The sequence below is a fragment of the Leptonychotes weddellii genome, chromosome 9, assembly GCF_054177405.1.
Source record: "Leptonychotes weddellii isolate Sample4059 chromosome 9, ASM5417740v2, whole genome shotgun sequence".
In the NCBI taxonomy this organism is placed as follows: Eukaryota; Metazoa; Chordata; class Mammalia; order Carnivora; family Phocidae; genus Leptonychotes; species Leptonychotes weddellii.
This window is the reverse complement of record NC_138377.1, coordinates 33,568,892-33,589,566: the sequence shown is the minus strand read 5'-3', so window position 1 is coordinate 33,589,566 and position 20,675 is coordinate 33,568,892. Positions and strand designations below refer to the sequence as shown.

Sequence of the window (20,675 nt, the reverse complement as noted above, 5' to 3'; positions counted from 1 at the left end):
TTAAAGAGACAAAGGGAAAAAGCAGATGACAGAGCAAGAGTAGAGGCCTGGGCACTGCTGGGCAAAAGTAACAAACACAGACTTAGCATTGCTTTCCAGGACCTGGAACTTGGAAACTGTGAAAAAGAGTTGAAGGAATAGATCAGAGAGCTCTATTCCATGCCATCAATGAAGCTAAGGCTGAGTAAATCTATGTGTTAAGGAATTTGTAAATGGGACTTTGATAAATATTTCCAGCAGCTTTGTCATCTTATATATCCAAGTGTTCAGCGTCTCTAAGACTAATGGGATCCAGAAGGTAGCAGTCAAAAAGTTATCATAAGGTTATAAATGCATTAAATATTTGAATATAAGAATAGACATAAACAAAAATACCTATTAGCAATAACTCATACGCCACAAAACAAAACAAATATACTAGCACTTCTTGAAACTCGACAATTATCCTGAAAAGTTTCTCTTGTGCATAGAACTTACATAACTGAAAACTAAGTATATAATACCCATTATTAATATTTGAAATGTGAAAAACATCACTAGTATTCTCAATAGTTGTGTATTATAACTTTTGTTGTTTGTTTGGGGGCTATCAGAACTATTTAGAAAGATTTTTATGTATTTATCCTCATTATCAGTGCCCCAGCCATATTTCTCCCATAAGGCCTTAGATTACTTAGCAACAAATTTTCCTACCAAGAATGTAAGCTTCATGTTGGGATAGAGCATTATGTAGACAGAATCAAACAGAATCATGGCTTCTCTTTCTCTTTATAGCCACTGATCGATCCATTCCAATTTCACCATGTTAAACGTGAAAATTTTCTTCATAGTCAATGTTAATATTTTACCATCTATATTTACACAGCCTATAGCTGAAGCACAAAGAAATCAGACTTAGAAAATAAACTCAAGTGCCAGGGTGCATTTATGACCTTCATGGGCCCTAGGCATTTTTGCCTTCCTGGACCCCTTTCTCCATAAAAAAATAAAATAAAATAAAAATTGCATTTTACAACTGCATTGTTACAAAGAAGAATAAATTATTATAAATCCAACTTTTTTACCTAAAAGTTCAATTTTTCCTTCTACTGTTACTAGAAATTCAGACATTCCATGGACCCCTAAAAATGCTGTGGTCCCACACACTGCTTATAGACAAGTTGACCCTGCTCAGCACGCTGGCAGAACATAAGATGTCTTCTCTAGAGATGGAATTGGATCACTCCTGAGGTTAGTATTCCTTAAATCTGGCTACAAACTAGAACCATCAGGAGAAATTTTTTAAACGATGATATACTCATATCTAGAAATGCGCCCCCACTGACAATTAAATTCATCTTGTGCGATCTATATTTTCAAAACCTTTCCTGAGTGGTTATAATGTACAGTCCAAGGTAAAACTCTTGTCTGATATTTCCTTAGACATTCAGGACCCAGTTCTTCAGACAGTGACTTGCATATGTAAAAGGATCCAGAAATGCTACAAGAGTGGGAGGAGAAGCAGGCAGAGAGAAGGAGGAGGAGGAGCATGGCATCAACCACAAAGGGACACTCATGCTCACACTTTGATCTCTCTCATATGCAGAGCACGACTTTAATCTTCACTCTGACTCTAGGGAGCTTTTATAAAGCAGTGAGTAACAATCCTTCATTTTCGTTGCTAATCCACTTGTACTTTGAGAAGTGATGAGCCTTAGGTGGAGGGGGATGAAAACACATTTTCAGATTATTTTTGTACCAATACAAACACGTTCTTTCTCTCTGAATATCTGAGAGCACTGACACTAATAGAATCAGAACCAAGGACATGGCATTGGTACAGATATTTATCTTCACCCCTGTAAAAGTGAAAAGCTGAAGCCAGTCAGCAGGAAGTCAGTTCTTGTGGACAACTGATGAACTACCTACAAGGAGACCCAGATCTTTGAAACCAGGAACTGGCTCCAAATGTAGGTGTCCCGATGGCATTGTGATAAAATTTATATGTCTTGGAAAAAGTGAAAACCTGAAGTTCAACAGCAAATCCAAATAGTCAGGTTGAACAAATTATATGACTCTGAGTAAAATTTTTGAAATGATATCCTTCTGCTAACTTGTTGCTTCTTTTGGGTCAAACTTTGGACTAAGAGCACATGCAGACAAAATATCTTTTGAAAATCTCATTATTTCTTCATGTTCTCTGAAATCAAGCCTATGACCTGACAGAAAACAGTTTTGTATCTGAGTCAGGTTTGTGAATTAGAGATGACCAATAAAGAAACTATCAATAATCCAAAGGTGATGCAAAAATAAAATAAAATCAGATGGGAAGAAACAGGGGTGAAATTTCCTCAAAAATAAAAGTAAAAAATCATGTGCTATTGAGGGGAAAGAAACTTCCCACTTGATGCAGAAGGAAAAAACCAATGAATGTTTCAGGGTGCTAAAGTAAAAAATTTTCCTCTCTATGGTCCCTTCCTCTTGTTCTTGCCCAGTTGTACAACGGAGAAAAGAAAAACTCTGAATAAGGTATTGTTAAGACCCAGAAGGAATCATGACTATGAAAGTCAGCAGTCAGAAACATGTCCCTCCACTTGAGCTTGATTTGTAGAAAAAAAGGGACAACTCAAGGCAGAAAAGAAAGCTTTAAAATCAAGTAGTACTTTATAACAAGCATCACTGACAAAGGAAGTTGTATCTACTAACCTGCTTTAAATCTTGTCCTAATTGCATATTGTCTTTTAAAATATTGTGATTATTATTATTAGTTAATATTTAATTATGTTAATGTCTTACCTGGGCTTTTAAAAACCTGATTGCACATCTAAGTATTAATCTCTCCCCAGGCTAACAGTGCTATTTAGAGCAGAAAGCCTTCTAAGTCCCCTGTTAGCTATGGTCCAAGAAAAATCCAGAGTCCTCCAAATTCAAGGAACAAACTTTACTTCCACACCCTCTCCAAACCAAATTTAATATCTGCCACTAGTTTAGAAAGTTACTCTGGAGCTCTTCAACTCACTTTTCTCCAGCAGAGCAAACTGATGAACATATATACTTAATTTCATCTTTCTCTTCTTTGGTAAGCTACCTCAGAATATTCTGTGAGTGCCCACTAAGTGCTTAGCCAAGCTTTTGTAGTTTAGTTAGCTTTTGGCATCATTCACACCAGGAAGACAAGTGATGATTACAGAAGACACATGAACAACAAAGCTTTTAGCGGCCCTGGAGTTCTGTCCTCAATTCCTTTTCTCTCTGGTTTCAATATACTTTCTCTGGGTAACATCATCTAGTCCTAGGGCACCAAGGCCTGAAATTCAGACCCAGATATCCCTCCAGAGCCAGACCCAGAAATCCCTCTGCCTTTTTTTTTATTATTATGTTATGTTAATCACCATACAGTACATCATTAGTTTTTGATGTAGTGTTCCATGATTCATTGTTTAACACCCAGTGCTCCATGCAGTACGTGCCCTCTTTAATACCCATCACCAGGCTAACCCATCCCCCACCACCCTCCCCTCTAGAACCCTCAGTTTGTTTCTCAGAGTCCATAGTCTCTCATGGTTCATCTCCCCCTCCAATTTCCCCCCCTTCATCCCTCTGCATTTGAGGCATCTCCACTTGGATTTCCTGTCAGGCACTTTAAACTTAACATGCCCAAAACTGAACTCATTCCCATTGCCCCCAAACCTTCTCTTCCTTCTCTTATATTTGTCATTTTATTAGCCACAGTACTATCTATCCAGTTGTCTTTGACTCATCCTCTTTTTCACTTTCAATTCTTATCTATCAACAAATATGTTGACTCTAATCTTGGAGTGTCTGCTATCTGCCCATGTCCATTTCCGGTTTCCTTGCTTAAAGCCATGGTCAATCTAGCTGATTTACTCTTAGGTTTTCTGAACTAGTTTCCCTATCTACCCATTCAACACAAAGCCACTAGGTTTTTAATCATTTTTGTACCACAGATCCCTTTTGGTAATCTGATGAAATCTATGGACCCCTTCTTAGAATCAAGTTTTTAAATTAATACAAGAAAAACATGGCATTGCAAAGAAAACCATAGGGACCAATCTCCCTTTGAGAGGTTTCTCTAAAGCATAAATGTGATCTTATCATTTCCCTGGCACATGGGACACCAACCACCACTGTTTCACTCTACATAACTTTAACCTTTCCTTCACCTGACTTCACCCACACTGAACTCATATTCAAAGTCATCATACTCTCTCATCTCTGAGCCTTTGCACATGCTGGTCTCCCTGGGAGAAATGACCTGCATCTCTTCTTTACCCATTTCTCATATTTTTCCTTCAACATTCACTCACCCCAGGTATCACCTCACTCAGGTAAGCCTCCCTAGAGCCCCAAGTCTAGGCAAATGCTCTTGTATGTGTTCCCACTGCACCCTATCATCCTATTTATCATATCCTATTGTCAGTTTCTTCTGCTTGATCTTTAGTTCCTTGATGGTAGAGCCCATTGCTTATTCATCTTCACATCCTTTGTAAAGTATCAGGCACAGAGAAAACTCTCAATGAGTGTGTGCTGCATACATAAATAGATAAAATGAGTGAACTTCCTATCTCATTTACTCAAAGAAAACCTCACCCTCTACAAATACCACTTGGGATGTCATGAACTAGTTTCTCATTTCAAAAATATGAGAAAATAAAAAGAAATATTTAAAATTTCTGTAATTCCATAAGGGAAAAATAATTAGAAGATAAGTACTTGTAAAATAATAACCAGAAATACCTATATTGAATCATTTGGAGGGAAAAAATGTACCACCACCACCATCTTGGGAAGGAAAGTTAGTCTCCCACTTACTTCAGCTAATCTTGAATGTTTGTGGACCACCTCTGTTTTATTCATTGGCGTGAGCTGCTGCAAAACACTTCGGCTATTTGTCAAAGCCCGCGTCAATCGGGCAAATTTTGTCCAACCTTAAAAGTAAGGAGAGAAAGTCTCAGTTTTTCACATATAATGAATATGGAACCCAACATTCTTGCTAATATTCAAAGGATATAAGAAATAGCACAACATCCAGAACTAATAAAAAGTATTAATCTAAAGCATTTTATTTCTGCATAAACATCATCACATTCCAAGCGTAGCTAAAAGTAATGAGTAATTTTTATATGTGACCTTTGTGTTTTGCTCATATCTATTACATAGTCTCAGTAGCCAAGTTACAGCTGCCCACAAAATTCTGTGCTCCCCCTTGCATTATATAGATTTGTTCCTGGAACACAGCTGCCCAGCCATGAATACACTTCCCAGCATTCCTTGCATCTAGCTGTGTCCATGTCCCTAGTTCTCATCAATGGAATAAAAGCAGAAATGAAGTGTGTCACTCCTACACATGTGCATGCCACAACATAAGAAGCAAGTGAGACTTCTCTACACTTTCTTCCTCTTTCTACGAGCTGGATGCAAGTGACAACAAGTCCCCAGGGAGAGGTAAAGCACTGAATCAGTGCACAGAAGATTGCCATATGCCAAGGATCACCTGCCTTGGACTGTAATGTGAGCAAGAAATAGGCTTCTGTTGTGTTAAGCCACTGAAAGTTGGGGGCAGGGGTATTTATTATAGACTAATAAAAACAGTTCTACTGTGCATTGTGTGCAGATATATACACATAAGAAAATGAAGCCCAATTTTGACAAATCTCACATATTATGGTTCTTAATCACACTTCCATCTTTTCTTGTTACATAGAAAAATGTTATTTCTCTCTTAACAACTACAGTGATAGCTAAAGATCCTTCCTTAAATATCTAGAATCCCTAATACTGTTTTCTGAAAGAGTAGTAATTTTAACTTCTGGGGGAAAGGGATGTGAATTTAATGAGAAAGAAATTTCTTCTGAGGGCGCCTGGGTGGCTCAGTTGTTAAGCATCTGCCTTCGGCTCAGTTCATGATCCCAGAGTCCTGGGATTGAGCCCCACACTGGGCTCCCTGCTCAGTGGGAAGCCTGCTTCTCCCACTCCCACTCCCCCTGCTTGTGTTCCCTCTCTCGCTCTCTATCAAATAAACAAATAAAATCTTAAAAAAAAAAAAAGAAATTTCTTCTGAGGCCTCAAATTCCTGTTATTAAAATAATTAATTTCAAGGAAATGTGAATAAGTAGAGCAAAACTAACCATACTCGGGCGCCTGGGTGGCTCAGTTGGTTAAGCGACTGCCTTCGGCTCAGGTCATGATCCTGGAGTCCCGGGATCGAGTCCTGCATCGGGCTCCCTGCTCAGCAGGGAGTCTGCTTCTCTCTCTGACCTTCCTCCTTTTCATGCTCTCTGTCTCTCATTCTCTCTCTCTCAAATAAATAAATAAAATCTTAAAAAAAAAAAAAACTAACCATACTCTGGTCCTATCTCAATTATCCTTTAATTTATTAAAGATTCCATTAAGACCATGTGATAATTTCTATGCTAGTGCCCCTAACTATGTTATTTGTCAAATAACTCCTTAGCAAGGAAAAATCCTGCTGGTCCCAAGGAATGACTGTAATGGCAATGATGAAATTTCAAACAATGTGACAAAAGATGAAGGAAGAAATCCTGGGCAGACACCTGTCAAATGTCTTTCAAACTATACTAGGTAGATGACATCATACTTTACTACCATTCTTCAGGCTAATTCTGACTTCAGTTAAGCTTTGTATTTCCCTACCAATTCAGCTCCCTCTATGGTATCCAACAAGTGGATTAGAAAATAGGTAAACTGGCATCAGTTGGTAGAAGGTCCTTAATTCTTAATTAATGGACTTTATCCTAATGGCTAGAAGAAAAAAAATGTTAGGCCTTGAGAATTGTATGTAACCCTAAGGTTAACCCTGTGTAATGTGCTAAAAAAAATTTTAAAAAAAGGAAGCACCAGATATGCCACCAGCTCTCTAAGAACTTAACATCAATGTAAAAGACCAATATGCAATCTCTATCACCAATCTAGACTCTTCTTCTGAGGACTAGACCTATCTAGTATCTAATCAGCCATTAGCCACCTCTTACTAAGATAGTCTATAGGCATCTGACAACATGTCCAAAATTGATCTCATCATCTTCTCTCTCCATCTCCAACTCCACATCTTTCATGTATTCCTGGACTTGGTGAATGGGCCCATGATATTTCCATTGCCCATATCAGAAACTTGAAATTTACCATCCGCCTTCACTATTTTCTCCACATCCACATATCCAATCACTTCTAAGTCTTATAGACTATAACTTATTAATAAATACTCAAGTTGAATCTCCTCTCTCCATCCCTATATGTCAGACAGTATATCATCTTCCACCCATGCATCTTAAAGACTATACTCTCTATCTGCTCACTGACCATATACTCCCCAAGCAACTCTCTACATTGCTGCCAAAGTGCTTTCTAAAGCACACAACTGGTCCACGCCCTTCCCTTATTTCATTCTTTAAGAGACCCCTTGAAGCCTTCAGTATAACATTGCATATCCTTGGTATATAGGTCATTTAGTTTCTGATCCTAAAGATTGCTCTGCATTCATCCCCTTCTACTTATTCATATATACTCTGTATTCCAGCCCTACTAAAATCAGTAGCAAATTAAAAAAAAAGAATAAATTCAAAACTAAAATTAAATCTACTAAGAATTCTCTGTACACCCCATGATATTCAGTGTTTCCAGGCTTTCATGCATTTACTGGCACCTCCAGACTCAGTTAAAGCATTATCTCCTTCTGGAAGCTTCTCTGATCCACTCATAGTGGTAAGAGTATCTTCAGATGACAGTAACAATGTTGGCACCTGAAATATTTCTTGTGATCATTTCTCTTTCTTACTTCAACTGGATTTATAATTGCATTGAATATTTCTAGAAACTTACAAGGCAATGTTATACTTATTGAAGCTTCATTTTCCTAAGACAAGTGATGTTACACATATTAGTACTTCTGAGTACTGGATTTAGAAAGAAGCCCATTTTTATTCCCAGAGTTCAATAAGGTTTATCCAGAAAATATTTTGAAAAAAATTAAAAGAGATATTGGAGGAATAAATTCATTGACATATAGAAGAATACAAATCATCAAATGGCATGCATTCTCTCATTTCCTAGGATAATGGCTAGGGTTAGGGCTTTCTTATAGTCCTCAGTTTTAAACAGTTAGCATTTTTTTCAAGACCCCTATACCACCCCTTTCTCCTCACTCTCAGATTACCTTGTCAAGTGTTATTGAATAAACAGAAGCCATAAGAAACATAATAGATAGCCCTCAATTTCCCTTCTGTCCCCTCCATCTCAAGACCCACCTGTATGGCACTGATTCTTGCCTGCACCTTTATCATCTCAGAGTAGTAGACATTTGCTCTTTTCTGATCATGCATATGTTCTATTCATGAACATTTAAGTAGTTTCTAGATTTTCACTATCACTAACAACACCACAGTGAATTTCCTTATGCCTATCCCTTTGTGCCCTTGGACACATTCGGAATTGCCTATGTTATTAACTAAATTAGTTCATTTGATCTGTCACCAACCCCCACTATACAGTCAAACTTTGAAAAAGTCGAGCAGCCATACTGTCTAGGTCAGAGAAAAAAGACACATCAGCAGTTCTAACTTTTCCCAGTGATACATTTACTGATCTCACCTTTACAGAGACCTCACTGGTGTAACTGATTATTCAGCACAGTTTGCTGATGTTACTTAGATGTGGTCGATATGGGGTAATGTGAACAGACAGCTGACTATGAAGAGCCTAATACTTGCTCTATGAGTTGTTCATGGAATTATGAGAACATTTGTTCTCCTAAAAGCTCAGGATGCCATCTCCTTCTTAATAAAACATTAGTTTAGCTCTATTGGGTTGCAATTAACCTCTTTATCATGCACTGCTTAATCTTAAAAATAAGAGAAAGTCACAGAGGCAGTTAAATCAATCTATTAGACTGTAACACAAGATTCTAATCTATACGAAAAAAGCTTAGGTAAACAATTATACTCTTGGCCAAAGAGACTACATGGCATAATTACTCATATTTCATCTGTTGTTTCCTCTCTAAAGAAAACCATTGGCTTCCCACAGGGGAAGGTTGCTATTTTTGCTGTTAGCTTCATTCTGTAAGAATTTTTTTTGTCTCAATTATTGGCATGAAGATGCCATAACTATTTGGCACAGGATATTTCACACTGTGAGTGTCTTGGCAGTTTTGGAATCTGTTTGAAAATACCATACAGGATAAATGGGCAGAGATTCTGGCCATCTCTTGTAGAACACATATGGATAATCAACGAAATGGATTTCTTGGCTGTAATTTTTCCCCTTTGTATTATTACAAATGATGAATCAGGTACCATTGACTGATTATCTGAGCAACAGTTCCAAGATCTCAGTACCAGGAACAAAAGATAACAAAAATGCTTTGCCCCCTTGAATTATTATCAGTAAATTTCTTGGTTCAAAACAGTTCAATTCTGTCAGAATCAGAGTGTTCTCAACATGTGCTTAATTGCTGTAGGAAAAAAGGTGAGCAGGGTATTAATGTGGCCAAACCACAATAATAAGTTTCCACTGGAAAGGATGAGACAGCATGGTGCAATAGAGAGAACATGGGATTGGAAATCAGTCACACTTTGCATGTCAGGATCTTCAACAGTAAAATAGAAATAATGATACTAATTTTCAGAATTATAGGAAAGAGCAATAAAGAACATAAACTTCCTGACATATAGTAACTACTCCATCAAAACTGGATTCCTTCCCCTTCGATGGTTTTTACTACCATCCGTCATGGTATAAGTCAGAGGTATCACTGACATCACTCAGTGCCATTCTTTTTAAGGGAAAAAAAATCAACCTAGAATGAAGTTTTGGTATTATAAGATTCATTATGAGGAAGAGGCGCACTCAGATTGGTTGGCTGCCATCACATTATAGTTACTATCCCAAATACAATTTAGAAATAAAATTCAGAATTAGCCTTTACTCAACTCTTTCAACCATGTGTCTGAGTTTCTTGGTAAAAATACCAAAGCAAGTAGGAAATTGATGTCAATTCCAACCTTGGCAAATCCTCAAAGGACTTAGGCCCTTGCTCTAATCACTGGCCCCTTTTCACATTAAGAAAGTCAAATGTAAAGTGCTGAATAGCAGTGGCTATAGGGGCACTGTTTACTTGTTAATAATCTCAAAAGGAAACCTTTCAATGTTTCAACCATTAAGTATGATATTTGCGTAGATATCCTTTTGTGTAGATGCCCTTTACCAAATTTATTAATTGTCTTCTAACTCGAAGAATTGAAGAAGAAGAAGAAGAGGAAGAGGAAGAGGAGGGAGAGGAGGAGGGGGAGGGGGAAGGTAAAAATACCCTTGCTCTGGGATTAAAAGTTCCATTCTGGCCTGCTAAGGTATGGATTCACTTGTCTATTCTGTATCTTAAAATACTATTTCCTATGTCCTAGGTAGAACTCTATTACCTAAGTATTTCTTCAAATTTTACAAACACCCTCCATCTCTGCCCTTGCAACAGCCTCAACTCCCTGATACTTTGCCCTGATTCTTTTCCATTCACTCACCTTACCAAATCCCAACTCTGGTTAAATCCAACTCTTCATTACTTCTTCATCTATAGATCTTTGACTAAATATGGACAGAGTAAAACAATAATCATGCTCATAGATTCTAGTGGAACTCATGACCACTAGTCCGAAGCAGACCTTAGTGTTCAGCTTACCAAATTCCCTTTGCCCGCTCACTTCTCCACCCTCTTAGATTACCATTTCATACCTACTTCTCTCTCACCATGACTTCAATACTTCTTCATCTCCTTCACCATCCTTACTCTCAGGTGATAACCATGTTTTTTATATTCCTGAGAAGAGCAATCGAAAGAAAACTTCCAATATATATTTACTTGTTTGTCTCCCCTCCCCGCCATTAGGATGTGAAGGAACTGTGTATCTCCAGGACCTAGAATGGTGCCTGCACCATTCTGTACGCCTAATCAGCATTTTTGGTTGAGGGGAAAAAATCAGTAAAATAGATAAACAAGGGGAACAAAACTTTCCTACAAGAGTCATAAGAAGGCTCATGTTAAGTAACTCTGGTGCCCAAGGTTAAATTAAAAGTAAATCTACCATCTCCCAGTTCATTGTTTTAGACCCAAATCATTTTGATATTATGGTGTTATCATGAAATCTCCTCTGCTCTTTCTCAAAAGTTCCACAGTCCCCTTTATTCAACTTAAGAATTTGAGAGACATATTTTTTCTGCCAAGATTTCCAAACACACTTTCCTATACTTCTACCTTCATAGAGATAGTAGGATGATTACTTAATGTCATAAATATTTTATTTCTATTGAATTTTTCATATTAATTTTACAGCTCATTTGAACAATAGAAAGTAGCTCATATACAGCATTCATAGTTACATTGTGCAATACTTTTTTCAGTGATCTGTTATGTATTTGAAAGGTGTGGAAAAGTCTCAAAATAAAAGTCTGTTTAAAATAAGCTCTTCCCCCACAAATTCTGGCACTGGAAAGAGATAGTCTTCTCTAATGATTTTCACAATGGGGTCTGATTTTCCCTGTAAATTCTAATTTACATGCCTATCAAGCACATAGTTCAAAATCAAATGGTCTGAGTTGTTTGGAGTTTATTCAAATGCCATTTTTTTTTGTAAGAATGAGTTATGCATTTAAAAGATTTTGCCTGATGAAGAACTCTGAGATTCTGATATAAGGATACAGGGATGGAGGTGTAGGCAGATAAATGGAAGGGCATTAACTTGAAAAATAAAAGTCAATGCTCAATATTAGCACCTTTTCCCCAATTTCACTAAAAAATGCTGTCAATTTTTAGTTTCCATAAATAGACTACATATACTGACACCATCAATCAATGTTCAGCATATCAAAATTGAGAATGTACTGTATGTACTCTCCCTAACTTCAGCAGTGTCATGAAATCACTTAAAGAGAGAGAATTATAATATTCATCAAATATAGATATAAATATTATATAAGGGAAAATACTGTGACACAAAAGCTTTTTACTCAGTATTACTGTCATTCAGTGTGAAAGCAAGACAAATTCATCCGAAGAATGTTAGGTCACAAATCATATAAAAATTACTTATCTTTTATTTAAAAACATATTACTTTAAGATATAGTCAGCTGTTAACTGGAGGTTTTTCATAGATGTTCCTTATCAAGTTGAGGAAGTTGCTCTCCATTCCTACTTTGCTAAGAGTTTTTACCATGAATGGGTGCTGGATTTTGTCAAATCCTTGTTCTATGTCAAATGAAATGATATGATCTTTCTTTTTTTAGCCTGTTCAAATAGTAGATTACAGTGATTGATTTTTTTCATGTTGAACCCACTTTGCATATGTGGAATAGATCCCACTTAGTTGTCATGTAGATTCAATTTTTGTTGAGTATTTTTATATGAATATTCATGAGAAATATTGGTCTATAATGTTCTTTTCTAGTGATGTCTTTTTCTGGTTTTGGTATGAGGGTAGTGCTGGTCTCATAGAACAAGTGAGGAGAGTTCTCTCTGCTTCTATTTTTGGAAAAGATTGTAGATTTGCCAAAAATGAAAAACAGAAACATTATACATGGTGTTTCTTTGTTTTGGAAGTTTATTAATTATTAATTAATTTTTAATAGATATAAGATGATTTAAGTTATCTATTTCTCCTAGTGTGAGTTCTGGCAGTTTGTTTTTCAAAGAAATGGTCCATTTCCCCTAAATTATCAATTCAGTGGCTATAGAGTTGATCAAAGTATTCCTTTATATGCTTTAATGTCCTTGAGATGAGTTGTGATGGCCCTTCTTTAACTTCTAATATTGGTAATCTGCTTCTTCTCCCTTTGTTCTTGGTTAGCCTGGCTAGCGGTTTATTAACTTTGATGATCTTTTTAAAGAACCAGCTTTGAGTTGTGGTGATTTTCTCTAATGTTTTCCTATTTTCTAGTTCATTGATTTCTGCTCTAAAGTTTCTTATTTCTTGTCTTCAGCTTGCTTTCACTTAAATTGCTCTTCTTTGTCTCCCTAAGGTAGAAGCTTAGGGTTTTAATTTTATATCTTTCCTCTTTTCTCATATATGCATTTAATGTTACATACATTTTGCTCTAACCACTACTTTTGCTATATCCCATTAATTTGATAATTTGTAATTTCATTTTCAGTTAGTCAAAATATTTTTCTAATTTATCTTCAGGCTTCTTCTTTGGCCCATGGGTTATTTAGAAATGTGTTAATTTCTAAGTATTTGGAGATTTCTTAACTATCTTTCTGTTATTGATTTCTAGTTTAATTCCATTGTGGTCTAAGGACATGCCTTTTAAGATTTCTATTCTTTTAAATTGGCCAAGGTGTGTTTTATGGCCAGAATGTGATCTATCTAGTGAATGTTCCACGTAAGCTTGAGAACACAAATTCTATTGCTATTGGATGGAGCACGTTGAATTTTAAAACAAACAAACAAGCATTAAACCTAAATACTATTAGAAAACTATTCTATTTTTAAAAACAGTATTTAAATTCATCCTAAACCTTCTAGACACTGGGTCTATGAGTAAAGGTAGAAGAACAGGTAAAATAAGTCCAAAAGTGAATATTCGATCTTCCAGGAGATGATTTAATACACACATTTTCAGAAACATTCACAAATAAATTGTTCCATGTTATACTTTAAATGGTTTACACATTACTGGGTCCTGGGTGGCTCAGTTGGTTAAGCAACTGCCTTCAGCTCAGGTCATGATCCTGGAGTCCTGGGATCGAGTCCCGTATCGGGCTCCCTGCTCAGCAGGGAGTCTGCTTCTCCCTCTCCCGCTCCCCCCTCTTGTGCTCTCTCTCTCTCAAATAAATAAATAAAATCTTTAAAAAATATAAAAATAAAAATAAATGGTTTACACATTACAAAATTTTCCTCTTATAATTTGATGTTAACCAAAAACTGACCAAGTATAATATATGTGAATTCATATGCAAGGAATAAACCTATAAAATTTTTCTACAATTATGATTACAGTTGGAAAAATTAAACTTTCGTGCCAGTTTTTTTAAAGAGGTAAGAAAAGGCAATGCCAAATGCAAAGAGGAAGATTACATTTTTAGTCTCCAAAGAGATTATTAAAAATAACATGGTCATAAAACTTCTAAGAGTATTTGAAATTCTTCATTTATCAGATACCAGTTTTTAATTTAAACATAATTGGAGAGAATTAAATGAGAGTAAATTACATAGAAAACAGGATAAAAGCACATGCCACTGACTACTGCTTTCTATAACTCTCCCCCTGAATATTAAAGTCAGTAAGACTGTAGTCAGGATGTTTGCATTTTGCCAGCCACTCTCTTGATAACAAAATTATTCTTCACATAATCTAACAGCATCTACCCAAGAGAATCTACAAAAGCTGAGTAAGTAAAGGGTGAAAAGTAACGTGAAAAAAGTCAACTAACCAATCTCTAATCAATTCAACAAATTCAATCAACTGATCAACTGTGCTGTAAAAGGACTTCACCCAAACCATCTCACAGGCTGTTATATTTTGTGTTTCTAAAGTTCATCCTGGAAGAAGTTGTCAAAATTCCCATTATATTGATTCTAAATTAATAATGCTCTACGATTCCCATTATATTGATTCTAAATTAATAATGCTCTATGTTCTTCCTTATGTCTTATCTCAATTCCTCTTATTATAATTTAAGTTAACCAACTATTATTTCTACTCTGGATAGCCATGCTATTTCCATTCAAATGGTATGATTGAATAAAACTGGTTGTGGATAATTACTAGCATGAACGTAAAGCAAAAGAAGTACCAAATAGTAAAATTTTGTGTTCCAGTTCAACCTATGTATTTTTTAAATAATAATATATTTAATTGACAGCCTAATTCTTAAGTGTGGCCATTCCTTTGAAAATTACCTTTTGTTGGGGTGCCTGGGTGGCTCAGTCAGTTAAAGTGACCAACTCTTGATTTCAGCTCAGGTCATGATGTCAGAGTCATGAGATCAAGCCCTGCATCGGCTCCACGCTGGGCAGGGAGCCTGCTTAGGATTCTCTCTCTCTCCCTCTGTCCCTCCCCCCACTCTCTCTCTCTCTCAAAAAAGAAAAAGAAAAAGAAAATTACCTTTTGTTGAATCATCCTCTATTGGTTGTTTGAACAACGTAATATCCTTGAAAGTACATAGGAACAAGACCACCTTTTCATGTTCATTTCTTATTGGTGCAATTTGCATATAAAACCAAACAGGGGTTCCTGTAAGAGATAGAAAGGACAATAGAGTGTGACATAGCCACAGCAATGATTTGGTCTCCTGCCTTGCCTCTTTCTTCAGCTGCCCACTGCTGTGCCAGGAACGAGCACCGAAACAACAGTATTTTAATTGCTTCCAGAATTAAAAAAAAAAAACTTTAACTTTGTATCAATTACCAATTGCTCAAATATTAATAAACATTTTTCAACCCAAAATATCAAAATGTGAAAGTAAAGCTGAGGGTGACATTTCACCACACAGGAGCACAAAAGCTGTGTCACCACAGTAACACCAGCATTACCTTTAGGTCTGTGTCCCTGCACCTCCGCTGCTTTCTCCAGCTTCCTTTTCATAGTTTCACCATGTGTGACCACTCCTACATGCTTCTCTCTTCCTGTCCCTTTGAGAAGTGTTTCCAATTGACTTCAGCAGCAATCGCTGATGCTCTGATAAGCATTCCTCGTGGAAGAACATTTGAAATGCTCTTCCTACCTCAAGGCTCTCTCGTCAGTCAGAGTTGTAAGATGGCTCTATGCCTTTGACAGCAGCCCCACATCAGAGAGAGAGGATGTCAGCAACGCTTGATGTCTGCTGTACACAGAACTCTACCTGAAGCTTTTAAGGCGACCTTAAAGGGTGGGGGGGGGGAGACATGCCCCCAGCCCTTGAGATTCTCAGGTATCTTCATGAGCCACTGCTTCCTATCTCCTTCACTCAAAGAATGAGGCTTGACTCTGTCACTATGTTCTTTATTTTTTTTTGTTTGCAGTTGTTCAAATATTCTTTATTTTTTAATAATTTACCAGTTGCGTATAACACCCAGTGCTCATCACATCACATGCCCTCCTTAATGCCCATCACCCAATTACCCCATTCCCCTGCCCACCTCCCCTCCAGCAAACCCCAGTTTGCTTCCCATAGTCAAGAGTCTCTCATGGTTTTTCTCCCTCTCAGATGACCTCCCATTCAGTTTTCCCTCCCTTCCCCTATGATCCTCTGAGCTGTCACTATGTTCTTTAAACAATGGCTCCTGCAGACTCCAGAAAACAAAGAGTTTCAGAGCACTTAAGGCTTTGGATTTGGACAAACCAGGAACTGGCATTATTTCAAACAATAAATATTTGAAGACACAAGAAATGCCTTCAAAGGAGTAATTATCCATTAAACGATAAAACACTGAAGGAATGTTCCATCAGAATCAAAAAGACACATTTTCCATTATATTCTTTCCAAGCCATGGTGCAGTAAAGCCTCTCCAAATTTTCTATCTTAAAGACATAAAGGCTTTTGTTAGGTTTGGGATTTGGGGAGTGAAATATGCAGCTATTAATAGTCTCTATGTGAGAGCTGATAGTCTGTTAGTGGTGCAACGAAAACCAAATTAGAAAAAACTTCATACCTTTGGTCAAAAAACTCACAGAGGAATGTCACCACAATGGGGAATTTGTCATGTAGACAAGAAGAGATGGCTTAACTACCAGGTTCAAGAAGTCAGAGAATTAGAAAGAGGAGGTGTTTATGGAATATTCAGTTCTGACAACCAGATCCTTAGCAACCCTGGGGCCCTATGAAAACACGGCCCTTTCCAAAATGATCACTGGGTGAGACAGGGATCTCAAAAACCATCACACCATCTCCCAGAGAGGCTTGTTCTTTGTTTTCTGCTCCTTCTTCTACACAGTGTACCCAAGAACTGTGAGTGATGTACGCAGTTCTACAAATCACCAGACACATGCTAGCAGATACGTGGCCTATGGCTGTTCCAACACAGGAGCTTGAGGCAGCAGGGTCATAAACAGAGAAAAGGGCATTAAAAATCAGTCATTTTCCAAGGTCTGTTAAAAATCTGAACAGAAAGAGATGATGTTACATTTTGCACATTCTATGAAAAGAGCAATTTTTCAAATTTTAGCCTAGAGTCAGGACTGTTTTTTTAAAACTGCTTTCAGCTATCAAAGTTGACTTACAGGGTCAGATTCCCCAAGTAGACAGAGTATTTGCTGAGTGGCTGGTAAAATATCCATACTCTGGTCTGGGGGTTCAAGAGAGCAGAACGTCTGAGAGGGTTAGGCAGAGAGGCCAGTCGTAGATGGAAACTCAGGGCAGTGTCTTAGCATTGATTATCTGGGCGGCCCAGACTATCACAGGTGTGCCTTTGTGCAGACAGGAAGACCCATTTAAACCATCACCCTAGTGCTACTGTTTCCTTCCCAACAGAAACGGTTCCCGCTAATCAGAGCAATGCACCTTAAAAACAGAGCCTACAAACTGAAATGTCAATGATGACACATGTTAAATCAGATACCTCAATCCCCCCATTTGCAAAATGCTGTTTAACCTAATTACTTAATGGAAGTGTTAGGAAGACGTGGCATTCAGGCATTCCCAAAACATTTATCTACAGACATGTGAATTTTTCTATCTAACATTTTTAAAAAGTTACAAAAACATATTTTTTCTAGTTGATGTTCAAGAACCTTCAGGTAACAATTTACAAGATTTTTTAAAGCTCCTTTCAGTGTAGTAGAACTCCACTAAAATACCTAAATGATACCTATCCATATTAATGAAAAAAACTCAATGCAAATAACAGAATTTCAAAACATTAAAATAAAGCAAAATACCACCTTGGAAGGAAACTTTTGGAAATGTAAAATTCAAGTTCTTGTTAACATGATTTAAAGGATATAAGGAAAACAGAATCTCCACAAAGGTATTTTTAAGAAACTCAGACACTATGAACTTGGTTCTCATGCTTTAAAATCAGGCAAATATTTGTTTATTCTTCTTAGTGTCAAAGTGAAATGACTTTAGTAATAGGGAATATCCTTAAATTATTTGCTAAACTCAGGGCACATATCTAAGTCATTCAAAGGAGAACAACCTATATGAAAAAGATACAGGGTTTTGACATAGGAGTCTACTACAAATTTATCGATATATATCTGGACTTGGTGAGAAAGACCCAGAGGACACCTCAAGCTTGACTTTTCTCCAGTCGAGGCCAGAGCAGATCATTCAGAATGGATTGTTTTCTGGGTGACAAGCCAACAGACATTTGGCCATGAATAAAGAGGAATACCTCTTTGGCCTTGATTCTAAAATGAAAGATAAAATAATAAGACATTCCATAGGTAAAACCACTAAAGACCAGTATTCCCATTACCAAGTGCACTAATTTTAAAGCAATGCCTGTGGCTGTGATTATGTCTTTGATGGTCTATTAATAAAAAGAAAAACCTAAGTTCAATTCTAAATATTTTATAGTGAATAAATGTTTGAGTAAGGTGGAGAGGATGAATTATGCTATAAAAAATCCAGCCCGCTCTGAACATGGAGCAAGTGCTTCCTCTTGAAGCTAAAATGCTTCCCAAACTGGGGAAGAATTTAGTAACCATCAATTTCCACTAAAGATAATAACTGGCTTTGGGACGCCTGGGTGGCGCAGTCGATTGAGTGTCCGACTCTTGATTTCGGCTCAGGTTATGATCTCAGGGTCATGAGATCGAGCCCCATGTTGGGTTCCGTGCTCAGCGGGGAGTCTACTTGATATTCCTCTCCCTCTGTCCCTCCCACTCATGCTCTCTCCCTTTCTTTCTCTCTCTCTGTCAAATAAATAAATAAATCTTTTTAAAAATGGTAATAATTGGCTTTGCTGTCATTTATCATTAACACTAAATAAATTGACCCATCTTGTAAACTGACTGTTCATTTAAAAAAAAATTTTTTTTAAAAAAAAAGGCCAACTTGGGAAAAAGAAATAAAACTCAGTGACCAAACTATTCAAAGAAAACAAATTAGAAAGGAAATTTGGTTTTGGAGTACAATAGTTGGTTTTTGTTTGGCTGCAAATTCTGAAAGAGAGTCCATATCATGAGGTCTTATGTGATATATAATGGACAACTGATCATTCACAAATTCCATCCTAGAGAACAGTTCACCATAATCAATACATATTTACCAGATGTGAATGGCCTATTCTGAAAGTAGGAACTACTTCTGTTAGCCTTCTACACAAAAGAGTCAGAGACTAGCAAAAGGCCACATTGGTAAAGACCTCAAGTCAATAACCACGTCAGCCATGCACATGTAGAAAGGGAATCACACATACTCAGTGATACCAATCACCTTTTCCATTAACCACAAGAAGAAATGAATGAATTTCTCTATCATTTTTAGTTGCTATCATGTAACTGTAGGATCTTTACCATGACTATTAATTACAAAACATTTTGCCACCTTACACACACATACAAAATCACATTTAAAATGCACCATATTTTCCTGCCATTCCTCAAAAGGTTGCTTTTCATAGGGAGAATCATTCATTAGTTTTGCTCTCTAATTTTATCAGCACCCCCTGCCTTTACCAAGAGAAGGACAAAGTTTGATATTCTCTCTACACTAGCTCAACCACCACTAACCAAAACATAACATTAATCAGAGTTGACACATCTTATTGGTAATTTAGATACTTACTGTTTTTCTTGTACAGAAGAACTTCAAAGCAGTTTGAATCATAGTTGTCAAAAGTCTGTCTGACTTTCTCAATGGTCTTCTTGTCAGTCAATTCTCCATACATAAAACTGGGAAAAAACAAACAATCCATTTCAGTTTTGTGTTGCTTTTCAAATGCTATATAAAATCACATAGTTGTCTCTTTTGATTGAGTATTCAAATTTAGTTACAAAATTAAATACTGCTCCCACAAAACTAAATTATTGAAACAATGTTTTAATTGTGATTGTTAAACTTCTTGCTAAAAGCTAGGTTTAGAAATTATTTCATATGTATATATATATGAGAGAGAAAGAGAGGGAGAGAAAGAGAGAGAGAGAATCATCAACTTACATAGTTCATATAGGCATGAATTTCAGTAACTATGGTTTAGTTAAATAACACCAGTTTCCCAACAGCACAATTCAAATTTCAGTTATCATAGTATATTAACTGTAAATAACTGCATAAAGTATAAACTTTGCTGTTAGCTCCTCAGCTACAAATCACTAGTAAATAACAGATACACATCACAATCAGTAACCAATCACATCACTTCTTTCCAAGCCCCTCAGTCTTGGTCCCCGTACATCTGTTATTCAGTTCACGCCCAGACTCAAAGCATGTAGTTCTGTTGCCTCCTTGGCTCTCAGCAATAAACCCATGTGACATTTTACAAAAACAGATAACTGAAAGCAGGAATTAGCCATCAAAGATTAAAGTCTAGTGAAGAAGTGAAAAATGATAATGCTGGAAGGGGACATTCAAATTGAACATAAATGAAGGTATAGATGAAACCCAAGACTATGGCATGTTGACACTGTTGTCATTTGAGAGACTCTAGATGTGCAGCTGGAAGAACTTAGGGAGGGTGAACTTATCAACATAAATCAGGAAAGCGATTGTGACAAAGATGATCAAGTTTTCCCAGGGGCACCT

The 20,675-nt window shown here is 36.8% G+C and overlaps 1 protein-coding gene across 1 annotated transcript in view; it reads right to left on the bottom strand.

The window, feature by feature from the left end:
• KCNH5 (potassium voltage-gated channel subfamily H member 5) overlaps positions 1-20,675 on the bottom strand; it is a 277,648-nt gene that overhangs the window by 215,640 nt on the left and 41,333 nt on the right. Inside the window, exons 3-5 of the mRNA XM_081830419.1 lie at positions 19,719-19,825; positions 15,113-15,241; positions 4,813-4,928 (exon numbers count right to left, since the gene is read on the bottom strand). Of these exons, the coding sequence (XP_081686545.1) occupies positions 4,813-4,928; positions 15,113-15,241; positions 19,719-19,825 (352 nt within the window). The remainder of the gene's footprint in view (positions 1-4,812; positions 4,929-15,112; positions 15,242-19,718; positions 19,826-20,675) is intronic.